The 21,873-nt window shown below is 45.8% G+C and overlaps 1 protein-coding gene and 2 non-coding genes across 13 annotated transcripts in view; all 3 read right to left on the reverse strand.

The window, feature by feature from the left end:
* Positions 1 to 6,048: 6,048 nt before the first annotated feature.
* The window catches only part of NFYC (nuclear transcription factor Y subunit gamma), a 68,632-nt gene continuing 52,807 nt past the window's right edge, over positions 6,049 to 21,873 (reverse strand). For 8 of the 11 annotated variants that reach the window (XM_054720476.1, XM_054720473.1, XM_028160292.2 and 5 more), the window contains 5 exons: positions 16,798 to 16,971; positions 13,978 to 14,136; positions 10,560 to 10,667; positions 8,179 to 8,238; positions 6,049 to 7,258 (listed from right to left, as the gene is read on the reverse strand). In XM_054720476.1, coding sequence (XP_054576451.1) covers positions 6,827 to 7,258; positions 8,179 to 8,238; positions 10,560 to 10,667; positions 13,978 to 14,136; positions 16,798 to 16,971 — 933 coding nt within the window. In that variant the 3' untranslated portion in view covers positions 6,049 to 6,826. The remainder of the gene's footprint in view (positions 7,259 to 8,178; positions 8,239 to 10,559; positions 10,668 to 13,977; positions 14,137 to 16,797; positions 16,972 to 21,873) is intronic. The other 3 variants (XM_008151302.3, XM_008151300.3, XM_054720478.1) reach the window with 2 other exon arrangements.
* On the reverse strand, positions 17,733 to 17,815 carry MIR30C (microRNA mir-30c). Its single transcript, NR_129214.2, has one exon. It is a non-coding gene; the product is annotated as a microRNA mir-30c (primary transcript).
* MIR30E (microRNA mir-30e) lies at positions 20,800 to 20,883 on the reverse strand. The gene has a single exon (NR_129215.2). It is a non-coding gene; the product is annotated as a microRNA mir-30e (primary transcript).

A 21,873-nucleotide genomic window follows, 5' to 3' on the forward strand; every position in this document is an offset into this window, starting at 1 on the left:
GATATGAAGGTCAAAGCCATCCTTCTCCCACGGCTCCTCCTCCGCTGCCTTCAGGGCTCTGCCTCCTTGATCCCACCTCCTGGAAGACCATGAAGAAGACAACACTCCCGCTGTCCCGCTGGAAGGCTCCATGTTCTCAGCGACAGCCCTTGGCACATGGAAATGAGGAGGAAGGACTTTCCTGAGTTGCTGAGAGTGCAATGGACAAAAGCTTCCCTGCTCCCCACTCCCCTGGTGGATAAGGGCTCAGAATGGGAGATGATGTGAGTAGGAGGGGCTGCAGATTGAGTGACAGGGCCAGGAGGCCCAGACAGTGGGATAGACTTCCAGGTCAAACTTCATCAAACACTTATTGAAGTCCCTTCTCCTTAAAATAGTAAATATACAAGATAAATGCTGGATAATTAAAAACAGCAACAACAGCCCTAACCGGTTTGGCTCGGTGGATAGAGCATTGGCCTGCGGACTGAAAGGTCCCAGGTTCGATTCTGGTCAAGGGCATGTACCTTGGTTGCAGGCACATACCCAGTGGGGGGGTGTGCAGGAGGCAGCTGATCGATGATGTTTCTCTCTCATCGATGTTTCTGACTCTCTATCCCTCTCCCTTCCTCTCTGTAAAAAATAAATAAAATATATATATTTAAAAAAACACAGCAACAACATATCCAAGCTCAAAAACAAGAATGAGAAATCTCTAAGCCAGAAATAAGAGGGAATTCCAGTGGTGAGTAGTATTTGAAGCTCTCCCTCTGAGGAGGGATTCAGGGAAGGTGGGTCAGAGGTGGAAGTATATTTGCAGACCCCATCAGTGGTATAGTAGGCTCCCTGCTTAAAGTGGGACCTGGGAGAGTGCTGCCTGCCATAAACAGACTAAAATAGCTCCGCCTGCTTGCTACCTACCTTGGCTTTGGATAGAAAGGGTGCCCATGTGAGTATGATACCTCAAGCCTGTCCACATGGGGGCTCAGGAGTTGATATGCACACCATGAAAAATCCCAAGCCAAGACAGTAATATAAGAGCAGGTTTGGGGCTGGTGCACTTCCACATGGCTTGGGCAGATACAACTGAGATATCATCCCTTATGGTAGCCTCCATATCCCATGGCACAGTCAGAAAAAAATGTGCTGAAAATCACTATCTCAAGAATAAACTTCACAACATATAAGAAGTACAATATCTTGAGAGACATCTCTCTCATGGGAGAATTCATACTTAAAGACCTAGAGATAAAGAAGCAATCTGGAAGTAAGTTTAATATAGTTAAAATCTCGAAGAAGATAAAGGGATAGCATTTATAATACCAGAATAGAAAGATCTCAAACAGGGACATGACAAAAACTAGACATTTTAGAAATGAAAACAAAAGTCACTGACATTAAACAAAAAAAGTAGATGGGTTAATAGAGTAAATGCAGCTGAAGAGAGAATTAGTGAAAGAAAAGCTAAACCAGAGGAAATCCTCCGGAACAAATCACAGAACGATAGAGATTACTGAAAGAAAAGAGACATAAAAGATTGAATGAAAAAAATCCAGCATATATATTATTAGTTCCAGGAAAAAATACTGGAAAGAATGACTAAACTCTTTCCAGAAATAGGATGTGAATTTCAAGATTTCAAAGGCCCATAGACTGCCTAGTAAGAGATCTTTAAAAACAAAAATACATCTAGACACCTTGTAGCCAAAGTGTAGAATATCAAGGATCAAAAAGGAAATTCTAAAAGCCAACAGGAGAAAATATGGCTTATCTACAAAGGTCCAATAATTGAATTGACAGTAAGCCTCTCATCGGCAACAACAGATGCCAAGAGAATGGAATGGTATCTTCAGAATGCTAAGAGCAAATAATTGTGGACCCAGAATTCCATACATTGCCAAACCATCATTTAAATACAAAGCAAAATAAAGACATTTGACACATACAAGATCTTAGAAAGCTTCTGTTCCACAGACCTTCACTGTAAGAGAGGCACCGTGGCTTGGGAGAGGGACTGGGAGCTGGAGAGGTGATGGGGCTCAGTGGAGGGCCAGGACTGCAGAGGTTGGGGGAAGCTAGGTTCTGTTTCGGGCCTCCCCTCAGCACCAGCCAGCCAGAGGAGCCCCGCCCAGCTTGGCCCACCTGGAGCTCAGCTCAGGTTCTCCCCTTAAGTGCCAGCCTTGCAGTCCCCTACCCTCTCTTCCTGGGCTGTGGTAGTGTCCCAGCATACAAGCTAGGGAGTAACGCTGCCAGCCCGACTCAGAGGGCCTGGAGGAGGATGCACTCAAGTTGCTCATGTGACCAGGCACTTGACCTCTACCCTAGAGCCCTCTCCACCTGGGAGGTCAGATGCCACCCAACAAGGGCCTATGGATAGCTGGAGAGGTAGGACAAAGGCTAGGTCCCTACCCAGGAGTTGGGGGTGAAGGCTCTCATTCTCTGTAGGAAAGAGAATCATAAACAGCGGGGACAAGACCAATGGGGCTGAACTGGTGGGGACAGAAGGTTTCTTAGAGCATAGGGCTCTACTTAATCAGCTGGTGCCCTTGGGTAATTTCTTAACTTTTCTGAGCCTCAGTTTCTCATTTACAAAATGGAGAGAATACCGACCTAATGAGGATGCAAAGATGAAATGGGATAATCAAGGTACCAAGCTATAGATATCTTTTCCCTCGCAGAAATTTATTTTTTAAAAATTCTCCATTTCATACCCCTGTAGCATTTTATCAGTGCTCAATGAAACATTAACAAGAAAAAAGCAACAGTGAGAGCAGAGGTGGGATGTATGCAGTGTTGAAGGCCGCCTGTGAGGAAGGGTTCATGTTCATTTACTTACTCATCAGTTGCTGTTATTCTTTTGATGTCAAGCCCTAGCCTACATGGGCTCGGCAGGCAGAGATGACCTTGAACTGGAGAACCATAGGTAAGGAAGACAGTCCAAACCAGAAAATTCTAAGAGTGATGGGGGTCTCTTCAGGGCCTAACTTGTATTTTTCGTCTATCTCTTCCATTTCCTCTCCCACCTCTGCCTCCAACCCAACATAAGCTCCATGACAGCATAATCCTCGCCTGGCTTGTTTTCATCTGTCTTCACAATGTCCAAAACAATGTCTGACACACAGAAAGTGCCAAAGAAATACTTGCTGAATGACTGTGTATTTGAGCACTAATAATAGAGACTGTAGAAGTTGCTATGGGAGCATCGAAGAGGTCTTTGCTAACTCCGCTCCAGGTTTCTCAGCAAGGCCCATTAAATCGGGCCTTGATGGACGGATAGGAGATCAATAAGTGGTAAAGGACATTCCAGGCATTGGGGCCAGTACACTCTGAAAACATGGGAGTAAGTTCAGGGACCAGCGAGTAATTGAATGTGGAAGGAGCACACAGTGCAGGAAAGGGGAGTGGAAAGACACCAAACTGGGGCTTTGGGGCCTTGAATGAATTTAAGCTCTTGAAAAGTCCTTATTAAAATCTGACTACCTACCCTGATGTAATATTCTGGAAAGGGTAGTTTTCCAGCCCTCACTGTTGCCCTAGGAAGGTACCTCCCTTCAAAAGTTAAGGGTCTTCCCAGGAAGGGGCCAAGGATCGAGTACCATTGAGAAAAGGGGCAGTCATACTCCAAAAGTCCTAGTCTGGTCTCAAGTTGAATGAGGGTGAGACAAGGCATCTCCCAGAAACTTGGGTGAGTGCTACATGCTGCCCCCTTGTGGCCTCAGCAGAATTGAGCAGCAAGGAAGCCAGCCAGGTGGTCTGTTGGTAATCCCAGGGGCCTCCAGTCTCTTGCATCCGCCTCCAGGAAAATTATCCCAACCACCAGCTGTCCACAGACCAGATCCAATTGCTTCCTTTATTCCACATATACTCAAGGCTGGGCCAATGGGTTTGCGGAAGCAGAGCAAAAGGAGTCAGTTCACATTTAGTAAAGCCTTGTTCTCGTTCTCTCTCTCTCTCTCTCTCTCTCTCTCTCTCTCACACACACACACACACACACACACACACACACACTCACTCTTTGGCCAGAAAGCAGCTGTGTATACACAGATCAGGAGACCAATGTTTTGGTTTCAGCTCCACTCCTATTCATGGAGTGACCTTGGGAAAGTCACTGCACTTCGATGTGTCTCCCATGTCTCAATCTGCAACACAGGGATCACGATCCCTCTTCCTGTCTCCCCTGCAGGGTCATGTGAAGATCATCAGGAGGACGAATGCTGCAAGTGCTAGGAAAAATGTTCAAAGAGTGCTCCGGATGTAAGGGGATCGTGCTGGGTATTAGATAGGGGCTGTCTTGGGCTGCACTGAAGTGTTTGTTTACACCCAGATGGGCCCTGCTGGTGGGGGAAATTTAAAGGGAACGTGCTCAGCAAGGAAGCTGCTTGCCAATCACAACTGATCGAAACCTCCAAGTAAGAATGGAAATCTGTGGAGAAATGGGAACCCATTGACTGGCCTGTGTTTCCAATTATACTTGGATTTTCAGAATGAGTCAAAGAGCAGCAAGGTGGGATGGTTCAGTGGCCTCAATGTGAGAAGGCCAGTAAGCCCTTGAGAGAAAAGTCGAGCTAGAATGAAGAGAACTAGATAAAGAGGAGGGGCACTGAACTTGGGAGCCTGAGGAGCTGCCGGAGACTACTTATGGGGAAGACTTACTGCCTTCTCATGGTGATAGAATCTGCTTCCCCTACCCTGATGACACTGGAGGTACCATGTATTCCAGACCTTAAAACTAGAGAAATCTTTGCTTTTGTAAAAGAATGTCTTTTTTCTTCCTTTTATGGTGTGACTTTTTTTTTTTTTTTTAATTTTAGAGAGGAAGGGAGATAGAAACATCAATGATGAGAATCATTGATTGGCTGCCTCCTGCACACACCCCCTACTGGGGATTAAGCCTGCAACCCTTGACTGGAATCAATCCCAGGACCCTTCAGTCTGCAGGCCAACGCTCTATCCACTGAGCAAACCGGCTAGGGCTGGTGTGACTCTTACCTGGTTCTGGCTCTTTTTGCTTTGGTGGCCCAGAAGCCCAGGATGAAGTGTGAAACCTAGTTCTAACAACTATGTAGATCTTTACAGCCAGACTATTTGTTTTCTATGATCCATTTCCTACTCAATTATATTTTTCCTAATTCTGATCTGTAATATTTTGTTTCATTGTGTATGTTTTCATTGCAAGCCATTCAAATTTGTATGCGTGGAATAAGGTGAAGTACTCTTCGGTCAATGATTGAAAATAAAAGATGACAACGATGTCCAGGTTGACAGTAGATATTTGGTGAGGAATTGTAAGGACATCAGGGTCAGACTTAAAATCATCTAATATTAAAGACTCTTCCCCATCCCCATCTCACACCTTGAGACAGTCCCAAAGAGAAGGGAGTTGCCCAAGTTTTTATGGCATATTACTGTCAGAGAAGAAATTGATACCTACTTTTCCTGACAATCAATTCTCTGATCTTCCCAGACAACGGGCCTCATTCTAGCTGAAAGGATGGCATGGTGAAGGTAAGGAAGACGGCTCCCCATTGGCCACTATGGTCAATGAAGTAGAACGCTCTTTTTATTCCTGTTTCAATTAACAGAATACAGGCCCTGGCTGTAGACCTCCTGTGACCTGCTAGTTGACAAGGGGCTTAGGCTGCCCTCCACGGCAGATACTACTGGGTATGCCCACAGCAGGCAACTCAAAGTGCCAGCCCATGCCAAGACAGGAAAGGAGAGATTTACCTGGGTCCTAGTTTGAAGAATGGAGCTTTCTCATTGACAGATGCTCTCTCTTGACCCTCAACCAAACAGGACATAAGTGAATCTGGCTCATGGCGGTAGCCCAGGACGTAAGGTGGGCAGGGGTCTCTCAGGAGCAAATAGATCCTGCTGAAGTTTATCTTTAAAATTAGCTGAAGACCTCAGTTTGAATTAGATATGTAGTGTAAGTTTCCCTTAGCTTTTTTTCAAAAGGGTCCCCCTCATTCACAGACACCCAACCTGAAGGCAAACAAACCTTTCCAAGCCTTTCCCAAGTCAAGTGGCCCTATGAATGCTGCCAAATACAGAACTCAAGACTCTTAATTGTCTAAAATGAGGTTTATTTAATGTCATGCATTGATGTCCATGCAGCAAAGGAGACTAGCACAATTCTTAATGCATTTAAAAAATAAAAACGTGTATGGAGGTAAATGCACAAAGTTCTAGTCTCCTTGGGTCCCTGGGAGATTAGGATTTGGGAATGAAACCATCCACTCTCCTCTCCATGGCCAATGAGTTCATCTCTTAAATGCAAGGATGTTCCCATGGCCTCTGGATGCAGGTGCACAGAGCTCCAGGGCAGGAGCAGGGACAGGGAGAGAAGACCACTAATGAAAAAGAAGCTACACGCAGTCACCTAATTTAATCGGAGGACAGAAAAGATGGAAAACCCTGGGGGCAGCAGCTGTTGCAAGAGTCAGGAGATAACATACACCCATTAGGAGATTTGCTCCTAAAAAGAAGTGGAGGTAAAACCCCAAAAAAGAAAAACAAAAGAAATATATCTTCAACCACACTCTTCAAGAAAATGCCATAAATATGTTATTTAATATTTTCATTTCATAGCATTGGACACACAGCTCAACATATTGAAATATTGATTCCTCGGTGGAAAAAAAAAAGGAAAAAAGGAAATAAAAAATATTGCATTTTTCTGTTGGAGAATCTCGGCCCCCAGGTGTGGGGCGAAGCGCACCAGTGTCCTAGCCTGCAGGAGGCGCTGAGGTCGGCGGGGTCCTCTGGGGAGGGACGCTGTGCCCATTGCCTGGGGCTGTATGGCAAAAATTGTGTTGGGTGTCCTTGGCCTTGCCAGCTCAGGCCCTCAGTCTCCGGTCACCTGGGGGGCCTGCCCGTCGGAGGGCTGGTTAGCTGACTGGATGAACATGGGCTGGGCGAGGTCCTGGCCGGCAGGCATGGTGACTTGCTGGATCTGGTAGAGCTGCTGCGAGGGGTGGAGAGGAGAGAGTGAGGTCACCCCTGGGAGAGGGGCATGCAGCTCCCTATGGGCCTCGAGTTGGTTCGGGGCCCCAGATACTTCAACCACCACCCACTGCAAGGCGTCAGAGGGAGGAGGGGATGTGGAGCTCTGCTGGGGTTGGGAGCAGCAGACACAGGAGGCACCAGCACGGTGTGAGGGGGTGTGTGTAGTGGGCGGGGAAGAGGTGCAGGGAGTTGCATTTCCTGTGGCTTTCACTTCTCTGGGCTCTGCCTCTCCCGTTAGCTCAGAGCCTGGAGCTTGCTGCACGCTGTTCCTCTGTGACAAACACAAGCAATTCGAACCACTGTACCAGCAGCTTGGAAGTCAGCATTTCCCCAACTCTCAGTAATCCTCACTGGCAGGGGCAATAGGATTACCCCCTCTTCCTCCTTTCCTCAGAATATCTGACTACAATGAACCTGCACTTCCAACATGGGCCCTGCTGAGGAGGTCACCTGGAATTAAACACTTCCTACAGCCAAGACCAGTGAGGGGTGAAGCAGATGCTCACACAGCCACTCTGGGAAGTTAGTGCCAACTGGTCATTTGGTTTCTCAGCTGCCCCCCAAAAAACCAGCCAAAACCCCTGCCACAGGAGCCCTGGCATGTGAACCTAGCACTGGTGCTGGCAGGAACCAGAGGTGGATGATGCGGCTCCTCTCCTATGGTCGGCAGAGAATACAAGTTCGGGCACATCATCCCATCATGTCCTCAGGGAGCATAGTCATAGTATGAGGGGATAGGCTGAGGGAAAAATAAGATTCTTTGCACGGGTTTAGAATTACTGAATTCCAGGCACTGAGAGGTTGAGAGGTCACATGTTCTCTGCATTTCAACTAATCCATACCATTAAAGAGCAGCAGAGAAAAACTAGCCCTAGAGAGGGAAATGAGAGACCTGTGTTCTAGTCCTTATTCTGCAATGAACAGCTGACTGATCATGGACAAAGCATTTCCCATTTCTAGGACTTAGTTTACGCATCTGTAAAATGGGGATTTGGGCTATATAATGTCTATAATGCTAAAGGACAGGCACCCTGATTTAAAAACTGTACTTGTTTTAACAATTTCTGTCCACTCATTGTTAACAGAAAATGGGACAGCTGCCCTAATCATCCAAACCCATAGATGTCATCCACTAACCCTCACCCCCACCAACTCCTCACCCTCTGCCCCTGCTCGGACTGGGTGTCCTACCTGTCCATCTGTGAACTGGCTGAACTGCTGCTGTCCTTGCTGGACCTCTGTCTGTGTGATCTGCAGGAATCAAGATGGCAGAGTAGGCAGATCAGCTGCAGGGTCTGGTCCACCAGCCCACCACCCAGGAGAGGTTTGTGAAGATCAAATGAAACAATATATATAAAGTGACCAGAATATGCCTGGCATAGAACAGGTGCTTGACGTGTAGCAGAAAAGCAAGGTCCCTTCCCATCCCCTAGCCCTGAAGCCTACTCAGAGTTGGCACCATATAGAGCAGCGGTTGCCAACTGGTGGTCCGTGAGGTCTGAAAGGTTGGCAACCGCTGATACAGAGGACCTTGGAACACACGACATTACCAGTCATTTACTACCAGCTCATCAAATCAAACAAACACCTAGCTCATTGGTGCTGACATGAGTGAGCGTAACATTTTCAGTTTAGTCAGAAACCCAAAGAGTCTTGCAGCCAGTGAAGACAATTTGCAAAACACTGGGCAAAGGAGTGAGTGGTCCCTTTCATTCTTGGAAGGTGGGCTCCAAACCAAACCCGTATCACCCAGATTATCTGACTGGAATATGAAACACCCTGGCGAGCAGGTGGCCTTGGCCCTAGAAGCCCTTGTGGCAAACCTATAAAGTACTTTTTCCGATAGTGGCCACGTGCAGCCCTTTGGGCCAAGGATTGGGGGGGGGGGGGGGGGAGAAGCACAAGGAAAACATTTATCACGAGCACTTAAAATCTTAGGTGTGAATTTTAAAAGAAATTTACTGCCATGTAGAAATGCATCATACAATGTCAACTGTTGGAAACAGCTTGGTAGACTAGAAAGAAGACTGAAGCATGCTTGTGTGCATAGGTGTATCTATGGAACATTTGACTAGTAATGTCTTCTGTGCACCACCTCTTGGAATCATTACAGCCAACCTGCAAGGTAAGGACGGTCCTCTCAAGTGTCCTCACAATGGCCAAAAACAACCCATCAGGTCTAGGGGACACTGTGAAAGATCTTCATACTGTTCCTGGTTTTGGGTCTTTCTCCTCCGACCAGTCTATAAGCTTGAGGGCAGGAGCTAAGTTTTGTCTTTGAATCTCCCAGTGCAAATCAAGTATTCAAGAAATGTCTGCAGAATAAATGAATGACCCTGAGACAAATGGAAAATATTCCTCACAGATGAGATTAACTGTGCCATGGCCAGCAGTACTTCCTTTATATCAAAGAAAGCTTCATTTATCTTTAAATTCCGTTTACACACTATTTATTCAGCATTCATTAAACGAACATTTACTGAGCATCTACTACGTGCCAATTGTCACAAGTACAATCTGTTGTTACACAGACTGTGACTGCCCTCAGGTGCTCTCTTCTTGTTTCTTCCCCTCCTCTCTGTAAAACCCCCCCCCCTCCCCAAGTCAAGCTTTCTGGCTTTAGTTTCTGGCTCCAAAACTGATATCTGGGAAATCAAGAACTCATCTTTCTCATTTCCTCCCACCCCCAGGCCATAAAAAGTTTATGGGTGTTTTATTTTAAAGCAGAGGGTGAGGTACCCAAGGGTGTGACCAGTTTTGAGCTCTGATTCCATGTCAGTGAACCCCAAGGAAATTAGGGAAAAGCCCAAGTTCCATGTGAGCCTTTAATGATCCCAGAGACTATATGGAACTCAGAAGCCTTAGTTCTGGCTCATTCCTCACATTTTCCCAAATTAAATCTTTGGAGACTTGCTCTACAAACTCAGCTCTGTTACCACTGTCAATAGATACATCACCAGAAATGCAACTGGGCCAGACAGATCCAGCTCTTAAACGATTGCTGCTTTTTTTGGGTATGAGGCAAAAAAGAATCCATTAACAATGCCTCTCCTTGAGCAGCACCCCACCCCCTGCAATGATGCCCACATTCCCCAACCCCCAAGCCCAGGGAGGCACCTTTAGCACCTGTGGCTCACAGCCTCCAATATCCTAGGCAAGAGGAGGAAGGGGAGCAATCTCTGGTTAAGGGTGCATGAGGAGGTGAGGATAAAATCCAAGTAAGCTTTCCAAAGGGCACAGGAGGGCCAGAACACAACAGCTATTCAGTTTTAAAGCTGGTAACAGCCTGACAAAGAGGCAGTCTGTCAAAATGCTTCTTCTGGTGAGACCTGCATACAGGTACATCAGGCTTTCTTTAAGTATACTTGAGACTTTCCTGCCTTGCACTTCAGAACAAAATGGCAAGAGACACACTTTGAATGCAATTCTCCATGAAACCCTACCGTGGGGTGTAGGATAGATATGCAGGTGTGGAGGTGGCTCTTGCTGAAGAATAAGGTGGAAGGGAGAATAATAAGGAAGCCAGCTCCTGCTGGTCCCCAAGTCAAGCCCTGCATCCCTGGGACACATACCTGCTGAGCATTGGTGGCAAGTGTCTGGATCTGTCCCTGCACAACTTGGGTACCTGATACAGGCTGGGCTAAACGAATGTACTGTAGCTGGCCGGTGTTCAGCTGCACCTAGGGCAGGACAGAGACAAACAGAACACAGGAGATTGAGTGCAACTTCAAACAGGCAAATTTTTCATGTGCCCTCCATGAGCCCTCCAAAAAAGCATGCCCAGAAAAGTTCCTTTGTAATAGAGGTCAAAACAGCAAAACCATAACTTCCCTATCTTGCAAGTCACACACACAAAAGAGAATAGTTCCCTGAATGGACCTTGAAAAAAACTCCCTGAGGATCTTGTCACATATATGAAAAAGCATGGCTGCACCCTCAACATTCGTTGGCTCTCAGCTGTTTGCTCAGTTTATCTTAGGATTTTATCCTAAAGGCTGTCTATAACATCATCAGAATGTTTATACCTTAAGTGTGGGCCTCTCTTCCCTCCAGCTCCACACTACTCCACCCAGTTCCCAGAATGGCTGATCTAATACTGTACTGAGAACAGCTCCAGTGTCTGCCAGGGGCACAAAGCAGATGGCCGTCACTCCGCACCACAGCCCTAGAACTGCCCAACTCCACGCTGCATATTTTGGAAGAAAAAGCTGGCCAGCTTTACTATCTCTGTCCCCAAGAGCCAGGACCAACGGGAGTCTGAGGGACTTTTAGGATCCTTGGTGTTCAGCACTAGCTTCTGGCCAAACACCTCCCAAGGGGAAGCTGAATCAATAAACCTTTCTCAGAAAACTCCATCATGGGAAACCAAACCTACAAAAATGCCCTTGGAGTCCCTCATGCTTAAGATTAAGTCTCAGATAATACAATAATACCACATACTGCATTTAATTGTGTGCTAAAAGCCTTAACTCAGGCTCTTAACGCTCCAGTGTACCATGCAAGTTTTAGTGCTTTGAATGTGCAGATGAAGAAAGGGCCAAGGTGGTTACAATACAAGGAGCTGTGGCTCAGCAGAGAAGTCAGCAGAGGAGGGCTGCAGACATCACACTTGGGATTTGGGGCGCCCAGACATCACCCTCCTTGGCTGCCAGCTGCCTTTGTTGTAAGGGTGAGCTTCTTGAGGCTAACAGGCCTCTGTCCTGGAATAAACACTCCCCTGCCTTCAAGAGCTAATGTCACTGAAGGGAACTATACTTTCACGAGGAAAATGCTAGTAGGCTGAAGTGGCTCTCCTGTGTGCAGTGTTAAATCAAACTGCTTCTCTGAAACTGCCAGCCTGAAAGAGGATTGGAACCACCCAGACAGACTAATTCTGAAGTTCTGGTAGATCATTCCAGAATTGTCTGCTTAAGGCAAGGAGGGCCACAAAATCTAAACCTGTAAGAATCTAGTTCAAAAGGAGATAGGGCATGATATTGTGACCTGCAGTCATTTATTTCCTGAGAATATGCTGAGGAGTGGCTGGGAAGCTGTGATGCCAAGCCTCCCTTCCCCATCTCAATCCCTTGATGCAGCTTTCCAGGCAACGATGTTAAGATGCTTATGGGGATGAAGGCAGCTGGGTGGAGGCGTAGGAGACCTCACTGCTGAGACTGACGGTATCTGGTCCCAGGAGTCAGAGAACTCCAGCCAAGGTGCACAGGATGAAAGACTAAAGCCTTGTCCCAGGAGTGGGGAAGGTGTACTGAGGCCATAGCGATTTTCCAATTTCTTGCTGGGAAGAGCTCTTTGCAGAAACTCAAATGTGATTGGAAAGCTGTGCACCAACTAGTTCCAAGCAGCTCTTAGAAGCTAGAAGCTCTTCTTTTAGGTTTAGACATCTGATGATATACTTCAGTCCTCTATCACAGGATAAGTCTGGGGATCCTCACAGCTTTTTTATGTTAACTAAAGAGCAAATAAGTCTACCCCTTGGGCTTTCAAAAGAGAAGCAGTTTCCTTCCTGAAGGTCATCACTACTGCAAGCACGCTGTTGAGTTTAGAAATGCAAGCTCCTATCCAAAAACCGTGAAGACAAGGTCCTAAATTCTACTCATCTGTGCTAAAGCTCCGTGCGCCAGCGGGTTAAGAACACTCGAGCCAGTTACTCCTCTCTGGCTTAAATGAACTTATTTTGGTGCCTCCACATGAATGAAAACCATTCAAGAGAGAGATCTTGGGGTTGGTGGCTGAAAGTGTGAGGCAAGGCCCCTCAACTGATGGAGAGTGTGTGTGTGTGTGTGTGTGAGAGAGAGAGAGAGAGAGACAGAGAGAGACAGAGAGAGGGGGAGAGAGAGAGAAGACAGAAAGAGATAGGCACAGACACAGACACACACACTCACTCCACTTTCCTAAACTTTCTCCTGGACTAGTATTCTGTTAACCTAATAAGAACAGTTTCAAAACCAGAGTTGAGGATACTTTTTGAGCTTTTTTTCAGAGAAAGTGGTTAATCAAGCCCAAGTGAATTTCCAGATTTGCCTACATTTCATTTACAATAGGAAGAACAAGGGGTAGGAAATAGAAGGACTGCTCCATGTCACTCACTCACTTTCTACATTTTTTTGGTGGCAAAATGACCAATGTATAAATGGCAAGTGTTGAGACAAGAACATTTTTAACAAAAGAACAAGAACAAGTAAAAAAGTCAACAAATCTAAGAAATGAAATCCCTCAAGGCACACAGGAAACAGTAGTCCACAGTGAAGGAATGGATAAGTTAAATGAAATCCAAAAATACACTTTGCTACAGGCTCCAGTGGGAACTGACTAATGAATATGCAAAAAGTGTATTTATGGTCTTCCCTATACACCTCCCTCTTATTCTTTGCTAATCAAAAGACAGGACTGCCTCACAGGGCCTTTGGGCCTTGGCACAGAATGGTGGTTACAATGACTTCTCTACGTAAGTGGAGGGAGGGGAAATTAAGAGGAGCTGCCCCACAGTGGTGAACTTTAACTTGGGTTAAAGGAAAGCAGTGAGCACAGTGAAGCAAGTTGTGATCTAGGGTAACAGGAATATAGGTTTAAAAAATGTTTATAGCCGAGGCCGGTTTGGCTCAGTGGATAGAGCGTCGGCCTGCGGACTGGAAGGTCCCAGGTTCGATTCCGGTCGAGGGCATGTACCTTGGTTGCGGGCACATCCCCAGTGGGGGGTGTGCAGGAGGCAGCTGGTCGATGTTTCTCTCTCATCGACGTTTCTAGCTCTCTATCCCTCTCCCTTCCTCCCTGTAAAAATCAATAAAAAAAAAAAAATAAATAAAAAAAATAAAAAAAATAAAAAATGTTTATATGTGTGTGTGTGATATACATAACCACGCAAAAATATATACACATGCACAAACACATACACAATTTTTGTCTGTGTGTATATACAGATATAAAATCTTTAAGTATCTCTGTTATTATGTTGAAGAGTGCCATGCAGACCTGAGGCAAGGCAGGGCTTACCGGGATCTGCTGGATCTCTCCTGTGTTTGTGATGATCTGCTGCATCACCTGCATGGTCTGTCCAGTGCTGCTCTGGGCCTGCTGGGCTTGACCCTGCGGCTGGGCCTGGACAATCTGCACCTGCTGACCTTCTCCAACCTGCATGGTCACTGGGGTGGTCTGGAAAGAGTCATGAGAAAGCTGATTGAGTCTGGCTCAGAGTCAGTAGGCTTACCAAGGGGTTAATAACCAGTGGTTAACTAGGAGCAAATCCTCTCCATGAATGCCTGAAGTCATGTTAACACCAAATAATACTCAACCTAGAGTCCTTTGGGCTTAGAGCACTGTGAACGTCACTCACCAAAATAAAAGATGAAAAAAACACAAAGATTTATTTTTAGGCTCATAGTACAAAATATTTGCCTAAGCCCAAAACATCTCTATGCTTCAAATGCTGCAACTTTTCAAAGCCACTTCGATGATAGTAAGGCACATATGGTACAAAAGAATCAAAAGCAACCATGAAGTTCACTTGAGAAATAGCCAAGTCAAGTCTAGAGCAGGTGAATTTGGAGGGCAAACTAAATGGAAAGTGGGGTCAGTATGAATTATGAACTTACTAAATTTGGGATCGTGGGCTCCTTTTTAGGCCTGCAAGACATTGGGAGGGAAATAAAGTGCACAGTGGTTTTCACCCCATTTAAACAGCAGAGCGACCCCAGCCCACAGCGGCCAGCTGGCTGCTCTGGATCATAGCACAGCTGCCTATGGGACAGTGAACAGGTAAATGCACTGGACACCAAACATTGAATACCTGGATCTTAACTGAGGCCACCCCTAAGTAACAGGAGGGCGGGGAAAACAGACAGAGGGACCTATGTAAAAATGCATGCAGTTGGTTAGGACAACAGGAAACATCTCCTGTTCTCACACTGAAATTTTCAACTCAGCCTATTCTCCAAGCCTCCAGGAATAAAAGTTTCCAATTTTATGACAGAAAATAGAGGATTCATTCACTTTACCAAAATATGCTTTCCTTTGACTTTAGTATGTATTCTGTATCTGCACTCAACCTGAAACAGCCATTACTACAGAGGTCCTGGGGTGTGTCACACAACACAAGGCCACCCTGAACCAGTAACACAGTGAAACAATAGCTGGAAGATGGTGGGAGGGACCAACTTCACCATCCTCACAAGCCTTATCAACTCTAGGCTGAGCAAGTCCAGGGTGGCAGAAAAGAGGATACATGAAATTCTTGCTGACTAAAAAAAATGCATACTGCCAACTCATCACTGTACTCTATCAACTCAATTTTCCTGAGAGGATTTCCAAAGTATTTCTAAATCATTTCAGGAACATGAGGGCTTGTAGCAGCTGTCAAATCACGGATGGCATGCCCTGCTGTCGGAGCACAGCAACTATGAGCTTCTTAGGATGATCAGCCAATCAGAGCCAGCCCTTACCAGACTCCCTTGAAGTTCTCTCTATAAAGGGATAAAGCCTTTGGCAGGCAAAGCTCTCACCACTGCAGACGCACAAGCAAGAGCTAAAGAAGGTCCCTTAGGCATCACAGTGCAGTGAACTCCTTAAGACAGGGATTGAGCTCCAATCACCTTTGAACCCCTCCTGCCAGCATGGTGTCTGGTCAAGACAAGCATTCAATAAATTTGTTATATGGATAAAAAAAACAAGCAGGGAATACGTCCTAAAATCACAATTATATTTAAATCTACTGCCACTTCCATTTTTTTTTCTTCTAGGCAAACCCAGCTCCTCACTAGAACACACAAGGCCGTCTAGAATGTGTCCTCCACCTGTCGTTTCAGACTTGCTAGATGTTCCCTGTGCTGCAGCCTTTCCCCACTGCCTTGTGCTATTTCTCAACTCCAAGCCTTTGCTTGTGCTGAGCCCTGTACTGGGAAGTCCCTCCTAGTCTATTTTGATTCATTTCCATTATTCTCTCTAAAACTCATATTATTCCCTTAAAGGAACCTCCTCTGACATCCTCTTCTACCACCCCCTCACATCTTTGTTAGGTACCCCTTTTGATGCATTCCCATAATACCCTCTACACATCCTAAGAATATCTTACACTTCCCACATGGTGGTATAATCTTTAATTATTTGTAGCCCCAATTAGATTGTGAATTCTTCAAAACAGGGACTGCTTGACTCATGCTTGTGTCCCCAACACATGGCATAGGACTTTACCTAACAGAGGATGACCAATGTTTGATGAATAAATAAATTGATGTCTAACAGGGAGTTTGAATTCAGAGCTCAGAGAACAGTTCTCTGTAGCCTCTCATGATTCCCAACAAATGTGCATATTACTGCCCTCACAATTGTATTGGGGAGAGAAAGAATATTCTGATTACTATTGTAAAAAGAGAAGGACTCTTGACTCAAATACAGTAGGACAGAGAAATGATGGGGAGAAAGGGAGGAGAGGTATGCATGCCTGATCTCTCCCCTAAGGATATAATCCAATTCTGGTGTAGACACACAGACAGCAGGCATGGAATCTACTTAAAATACCTTCTACAGAGATGGCACTACCCTTCATGGGGGTATTATACAGTTTTTCCTTCTAAAACTTTTTAGCTCATAAGGATCCTGAAGAACATCTTGTCCACTACACTTTCCTCATTTGACCCATGAGAGATTAGGGTGACATTTCACCTCAGTGGCTGAGTCTGGGGAGAGCCCAGGTTTCCAGACTTCAAATCCAGTGCTCTATGATGCTCTCAGTACCTGTCTTGCCCTGGTCAAGCTTTCACCATCCCAAACCTAAGAAGTACTATCTTGCTGGGCAGGCACCCTCTGCAACTCACAGACCTGACCCTGCTGAGGCTGCGCAATGATGATCTGCCCGGGCTGGATGGTGGTTGTGGAGCTGGTGGTCTGCTGGCCTTGCTGCTGCCCCTGGACTTGGACGGCGGTGGGCTGCTGAGCCAGCGTGAAGTAGTACTGGACAGGCTCGGCAGGAGTCACAGACTGGCGCACCTCCTCCTGTGGGGTAGAAGGAGAGGCAGGTAAGAGGAAAAGAACCGACTCAGCAGCCGCCAGAGTGAATTTCCATTCTTCCCCCAAATGGGCTCTGTGCCGTTGCCTGCTGAATGCTGAGCTCTCCACATTTGGAGCCAAGGGAAACTGGAGTTCGAAGAGACCAGTTGTGCTACATCAAACTAAAAATAACACATTCCATACGTTTCACCAAACTCACAGCCAATTTTCTGAATTAGAGGTAGCACCCATTGCGTGATAAGTTGCAAATGGGCAAATAATTACTGCCACTAAAAGCCGCGCATTAGCAGTGCTTGTGAGTGAATGCTGTTGAGGCCTGTGATCTGAGGACAGTGCTAATTGTGAGTACTGGAAGATGCTACCCAAACGTCAGGCTCTCAGGCCGGTTCCCAATCTCCCAAACAGGCAGCACTCTCCTTATTTTGTTCCCACCACCTCAGGAGGGACAGAGCAGGGGAAAAGGACATAGGGCTTTTCCTGGGTTGAAATTTCAGAATCAAATGTTAGGATCGAGAGCATCAGTAGGCAAGTGCTTAGCTTTTCACAGTACGTTGAGAGCTCAGTGGTCACTGAGGGCCACATCTATCCAGTGTCACATCTGGTTCTGGTTGTACTTAGCCACAGAAGAGCAACCCAGGGGGCCTGAGGGACAGCTCTCCGCTGGGTGCTGCCTTGGCTGACTAGGGAGGTCGCATTCTGTCCGATCTGCTGGGTGAAGAGACTGTTCCTTCTTCAGCTGACGTTTTCCATGGCAGAAGGAGTAAACAACCCTCTCCCAGCCACCTTGAGCTCACAGCTGAGAGTGTAGGATGTTTACACACACTACGGCATGGTTACAGCCTGAGGGTCCAGGGTTGGTCGGCCCCTGACCATGGACACAGAGGTCGGCATCTGCTCCAGAGGACCCTGTGGCACACGGTACCCCTGCCTGGGACAACAAAAACAACAGAAACATACAACTTGGGCTGGCTGAGCAGAAAATTAACTAAATTTACTCACTCCCTTGTTCTGGGCTAAGTTTGCCATGTTCAAGAGAAGAGAAAAAGACAATTCTTCAAGGTATAGAGACCCTGTGGACTGCCTCAAAGCTCCCCAAAGTGACATTTACATAGTTGGCATTGACCCTATCATCCCCTCATTAGGTCTGGTGCTCTAGTCTGTGCTTCCAGTCCTTTGCTCACTGAACTGTTTTGTCCTTGTTTGTCAAATTAACTACTTTCCCATGAGGGCAAAGCCTAGCTCTCTCTTGCTCTCCACTGTCCCCACTATTCATTCCCTTGTAGGTACCTAATAAGCACTTGCTGAATGAGAATGGATTTATAGAGCCAGGCAGACAGAGATAAGAAAATACAGGCACACCATGTATTATTGCATTTCCCAGGTGTTGATTTTTTTTTTTTTTTTACAAACTGAAGGCAAGACCCTCCATCAGCAAAAAGGTTACAACTCACTTTATTGAGATACTTGCTTTATTACGGTGGTCTGTAACCAAACCAGCAGTATCTCCGAGGATGCCTGTACTTGCTTTATTGTGGTGGTCTTGAACTGAACCCGCAATATCTCTGAGGTATGTCTGTACTTTTTTTCAAACCTAAGTTGGTAGTAGAATACATTTTCTTGAATACAACAGCTGTTACCAATAGAAGAGACCCTAAACTCTCTTTGCTACCTCTAGGATTTTGTAGTTTAGTGGGGAGAAATCCATGTCCCCTGTAGAACAGGGCTGTGCATTATTTTGCTTGCCTGGTGACTGGGGGACCCAGGACAGTAAAACTAGGACTGCTGATATATAGCCTATGAGACACTTAGGTCTCTGCATGATCAGAATCCCTGATGGCCATCCACTCAGCCTAGGCAGATACTTGTGACATGCTGGGTTTCTGAGCTAGTACTCGAACATGAACCAACTTTTTAGGTTAATGTATTCTGTGCTTCAGACCCAAACAGTTTGAACACTGACTGTGATCATTCTGAGGCAGAAGAAAGAGGGTGTCCCCTTTTATTTTCAGCTAGGTCTGTTTCCAGAACAACTTAACTGTGACAATGTCACCTCCATTTCAACTCCAACTTCTATTATAAATTAAGGTCAGTCTTGTCAACTAGACCTTGGCTGTGGCAGGGATAAACTGATATCCTCCTTAGCCATGAAACTGATCTTTTTCAAAGCTCTTGAAATGAGTTCAATGTATTCATTTTCCATTGAGATTTCCCTTCCTACTTTATAAAAAACATTAATCATAAAGTTCAGACCTAACTTGAAAAAGCTCTTGGGTGATGAGAAGGTATAGAGGACCAAGAGCCCCCCAGAACAAACTTGCAGGAAGTCAGGAGGCAGGCAGACACTGGCATTTCCTACCCATGACCTGTGATGGTTCTGTATCCAGTTATCCCTGACTGTAGTTGATCTACAAATGAATATGGTCTTTTCGCCAGACAAAAAGCAAACCTTTTAAATATCCCTTTCAGAAGCCAAAATACCCCTTGCCAAAAGCTGGGAGAGCAGGTGAAGAGCTTCTCCTGTGCTGTCTACTGTAGCCTCCTAACTTGTTTATGAACCAGGCAGGGTCTAAGACATTCCATCAAGTCAGCTTGCACTGTGAGGAGGGCATGACTGTTCTCAATTCACTGGAATGGAAGGAGGCATATATGAAGACTCATTCAGCCAATGGAGGTCAAGCTAGCAGGGGAATGATTATGCTTGGTTTAAAGAGATGGGTGAAGAGAAATGATATTTCAATGGGCAAGGAACTTTCAACTCATAGCTTTAGTGGGATACAAGTCAAGCCTCAACAACCTTTCAAATAGTTTTCATTTGCTTTCCTGAAGAACAAGAGAAATTCCCAAGCATCTCTGAGAAGTCAAGGGCCTTAGATCCCCAACTCAGTATTTGTGGCTAGTTCCTTTCCCCAGTAGTGGAACATCATCCCAGATGCTAGAACAATCTCGGAATGAATGACTGGATCAATCCAGAATGGGGTACTTGCCCAGCTCTAGCTGTGGCCTCCCCAAACAGAGGTTTTACTCTTGGGATGTGTTCAGAAGTGGAGACTACCAGCCAGAGAATGAGCAGCATCACCTACCAGGGCCATCACCACAGTGTTGTGCTACCAGCCACAGACTGGAAAAAAGTACATTAGCTGCAGTAGTAAGAGCGAACTGCTGCCTCTTCAGAAAGGGTGAATTTTGGAGAGTAGGTGCTTTTACAGGACTTAAAAAGGTGTCAGCCAATTTGGAGATTGGGAAAACTTCATGTCTTCAGAGGATTTACAAATGCTACCTGAGAATTTCAGGCCAGCTTCCAGTAATCTCAACCTTTCAAAGGCCAGGCAGCAGCTGTCCCAAACAGGACGCCAATTAATGGCTTGAACACCTACAAAGAACTGAGTCTAGACAGCAAGGAGCTGTTTTAGCTAGACACACTTTAAAAAAAAGATGGATCACAGCATTTAGAGTCAAGATGGAACAAGGAGCTGTCTGACACCCTAAGAGAGCCAAGCACTGAGGACTTTGGAGGAAGGGACAGGACATGACCCTTCTCTCCAGCCAGTTGATTCAGCAGGCAGCCCACAGAGAACAAGCAGAAGTTAGCACAAGGAGCATGAGCAAGGCCTGATTTTCTGACAGATCTCACCACTTTGTTTTTAAAGGGGGCTGTTCAAACAAATTCCAACACGGAGAGCATGTGTGTCATATCTTTTTTTTGAAGGAGAGAAGTGGTCTGGGTTCTTGCGGTAGTGACTTCTCAGAGGAAGGAAGCCCACGGGCACTAACCTGCAATGTCTCAAAGGCGATGCGCAACCAGGGACGACCGTGGCAGCCTGCCGCTGTAAACATCCGACTGAAAGCTCCTCTGAACACCTTACAGCTTCCAGTCAAGGATGTTTACAGTAGCAAAGACTGCCCAGAAAGAACGGAGACACAGTGAGGCTCCCTGTACTAGTAAGGGGGTAACAGAGGGCTTACTAATCCAAAGGCTCCCCGGCAGGGTCAGGATTACAAATGTCTTTTAAGACACCCACTTGTCTTACACCTTCTGACTGGTTATTAATAGAGACAGCATGAGAGTCATTGAATGACCCGTTTCCCAAGATAATATACTATGAAATAATTCATTAAAACCACTTAAAATTTTGTTAAGAAAACAGAGCAAGCAGAACAAGGCACACCTTTGCTCCCGCCAGACTCTGGTACTATTCCCCAAATGTCTCAATTACACCTGGTGAGTCACAAATTGTGTGCCGGAACCAATGAGTTATAAAGGATAGGGGCCTATTAAAACCGAAATTAAGAGACTTATGCACCCAAGGTGCTGGAAAAAAAAAAATCGGTGTGACCTTTGGAGAGGGGCAGGTAGAAGAGAGGGAAAGACAGGCAGGCAGACATTCACATTCTTTCTAGTGATTGCTTAGAAAACAGTTTTAGCGGTGGTTCTCAAATCTGGTTGCACATTAAAAGCATCTGGGGAGCTTTAAAAGGTACCGATGCCTGGGCCTCCCCTCTCAGATTCTGATTCAACTTGGTGTGGGGTGGAGCCTGGGCATTGGTATTTTTTAAAACCCTAGCAGATGATTTAATATGTAACCAGAGCAACATATAGAGAACCACAATCAAGAGTAAGAGAAAACCAAAGTCCACTCACTCCAAACACACTGTGCACATAGATGCTGTTTCTTGAAAACCTAAAATCTGTAACTCCCTGGACATGTTCTCCCATACTAGATTAAGAACTCTGATAGAGTTCCTAGGATACCTTGAAATGAGCTTCACTTTTACTATTTATAACCAAAGTCTTTAATTTTAACTTTATCTATTTTCACTGAAATACCACCTCAGCGGCACTGAGTTAAAAGTATCCATAAATGAGTAGCAGAAGGAGATGTTAAGGAT

Source organism: Eptesicus fuscus, chromosome 9, assembly GCF_027574615.1.
Source record: "Eptesicus fuscus isolate TK198812 chromosome 9, DD_ASM_mEF_20220401, whole genome shotgun sequence".
NCBI classification, from domain to species: domain Eukaryota; kingdom Metazoa; phylum Chordata; class Mammalia; order Chiroptera; family Vespertilionidae; genus Eptesicus; species Eptesicus fuscus.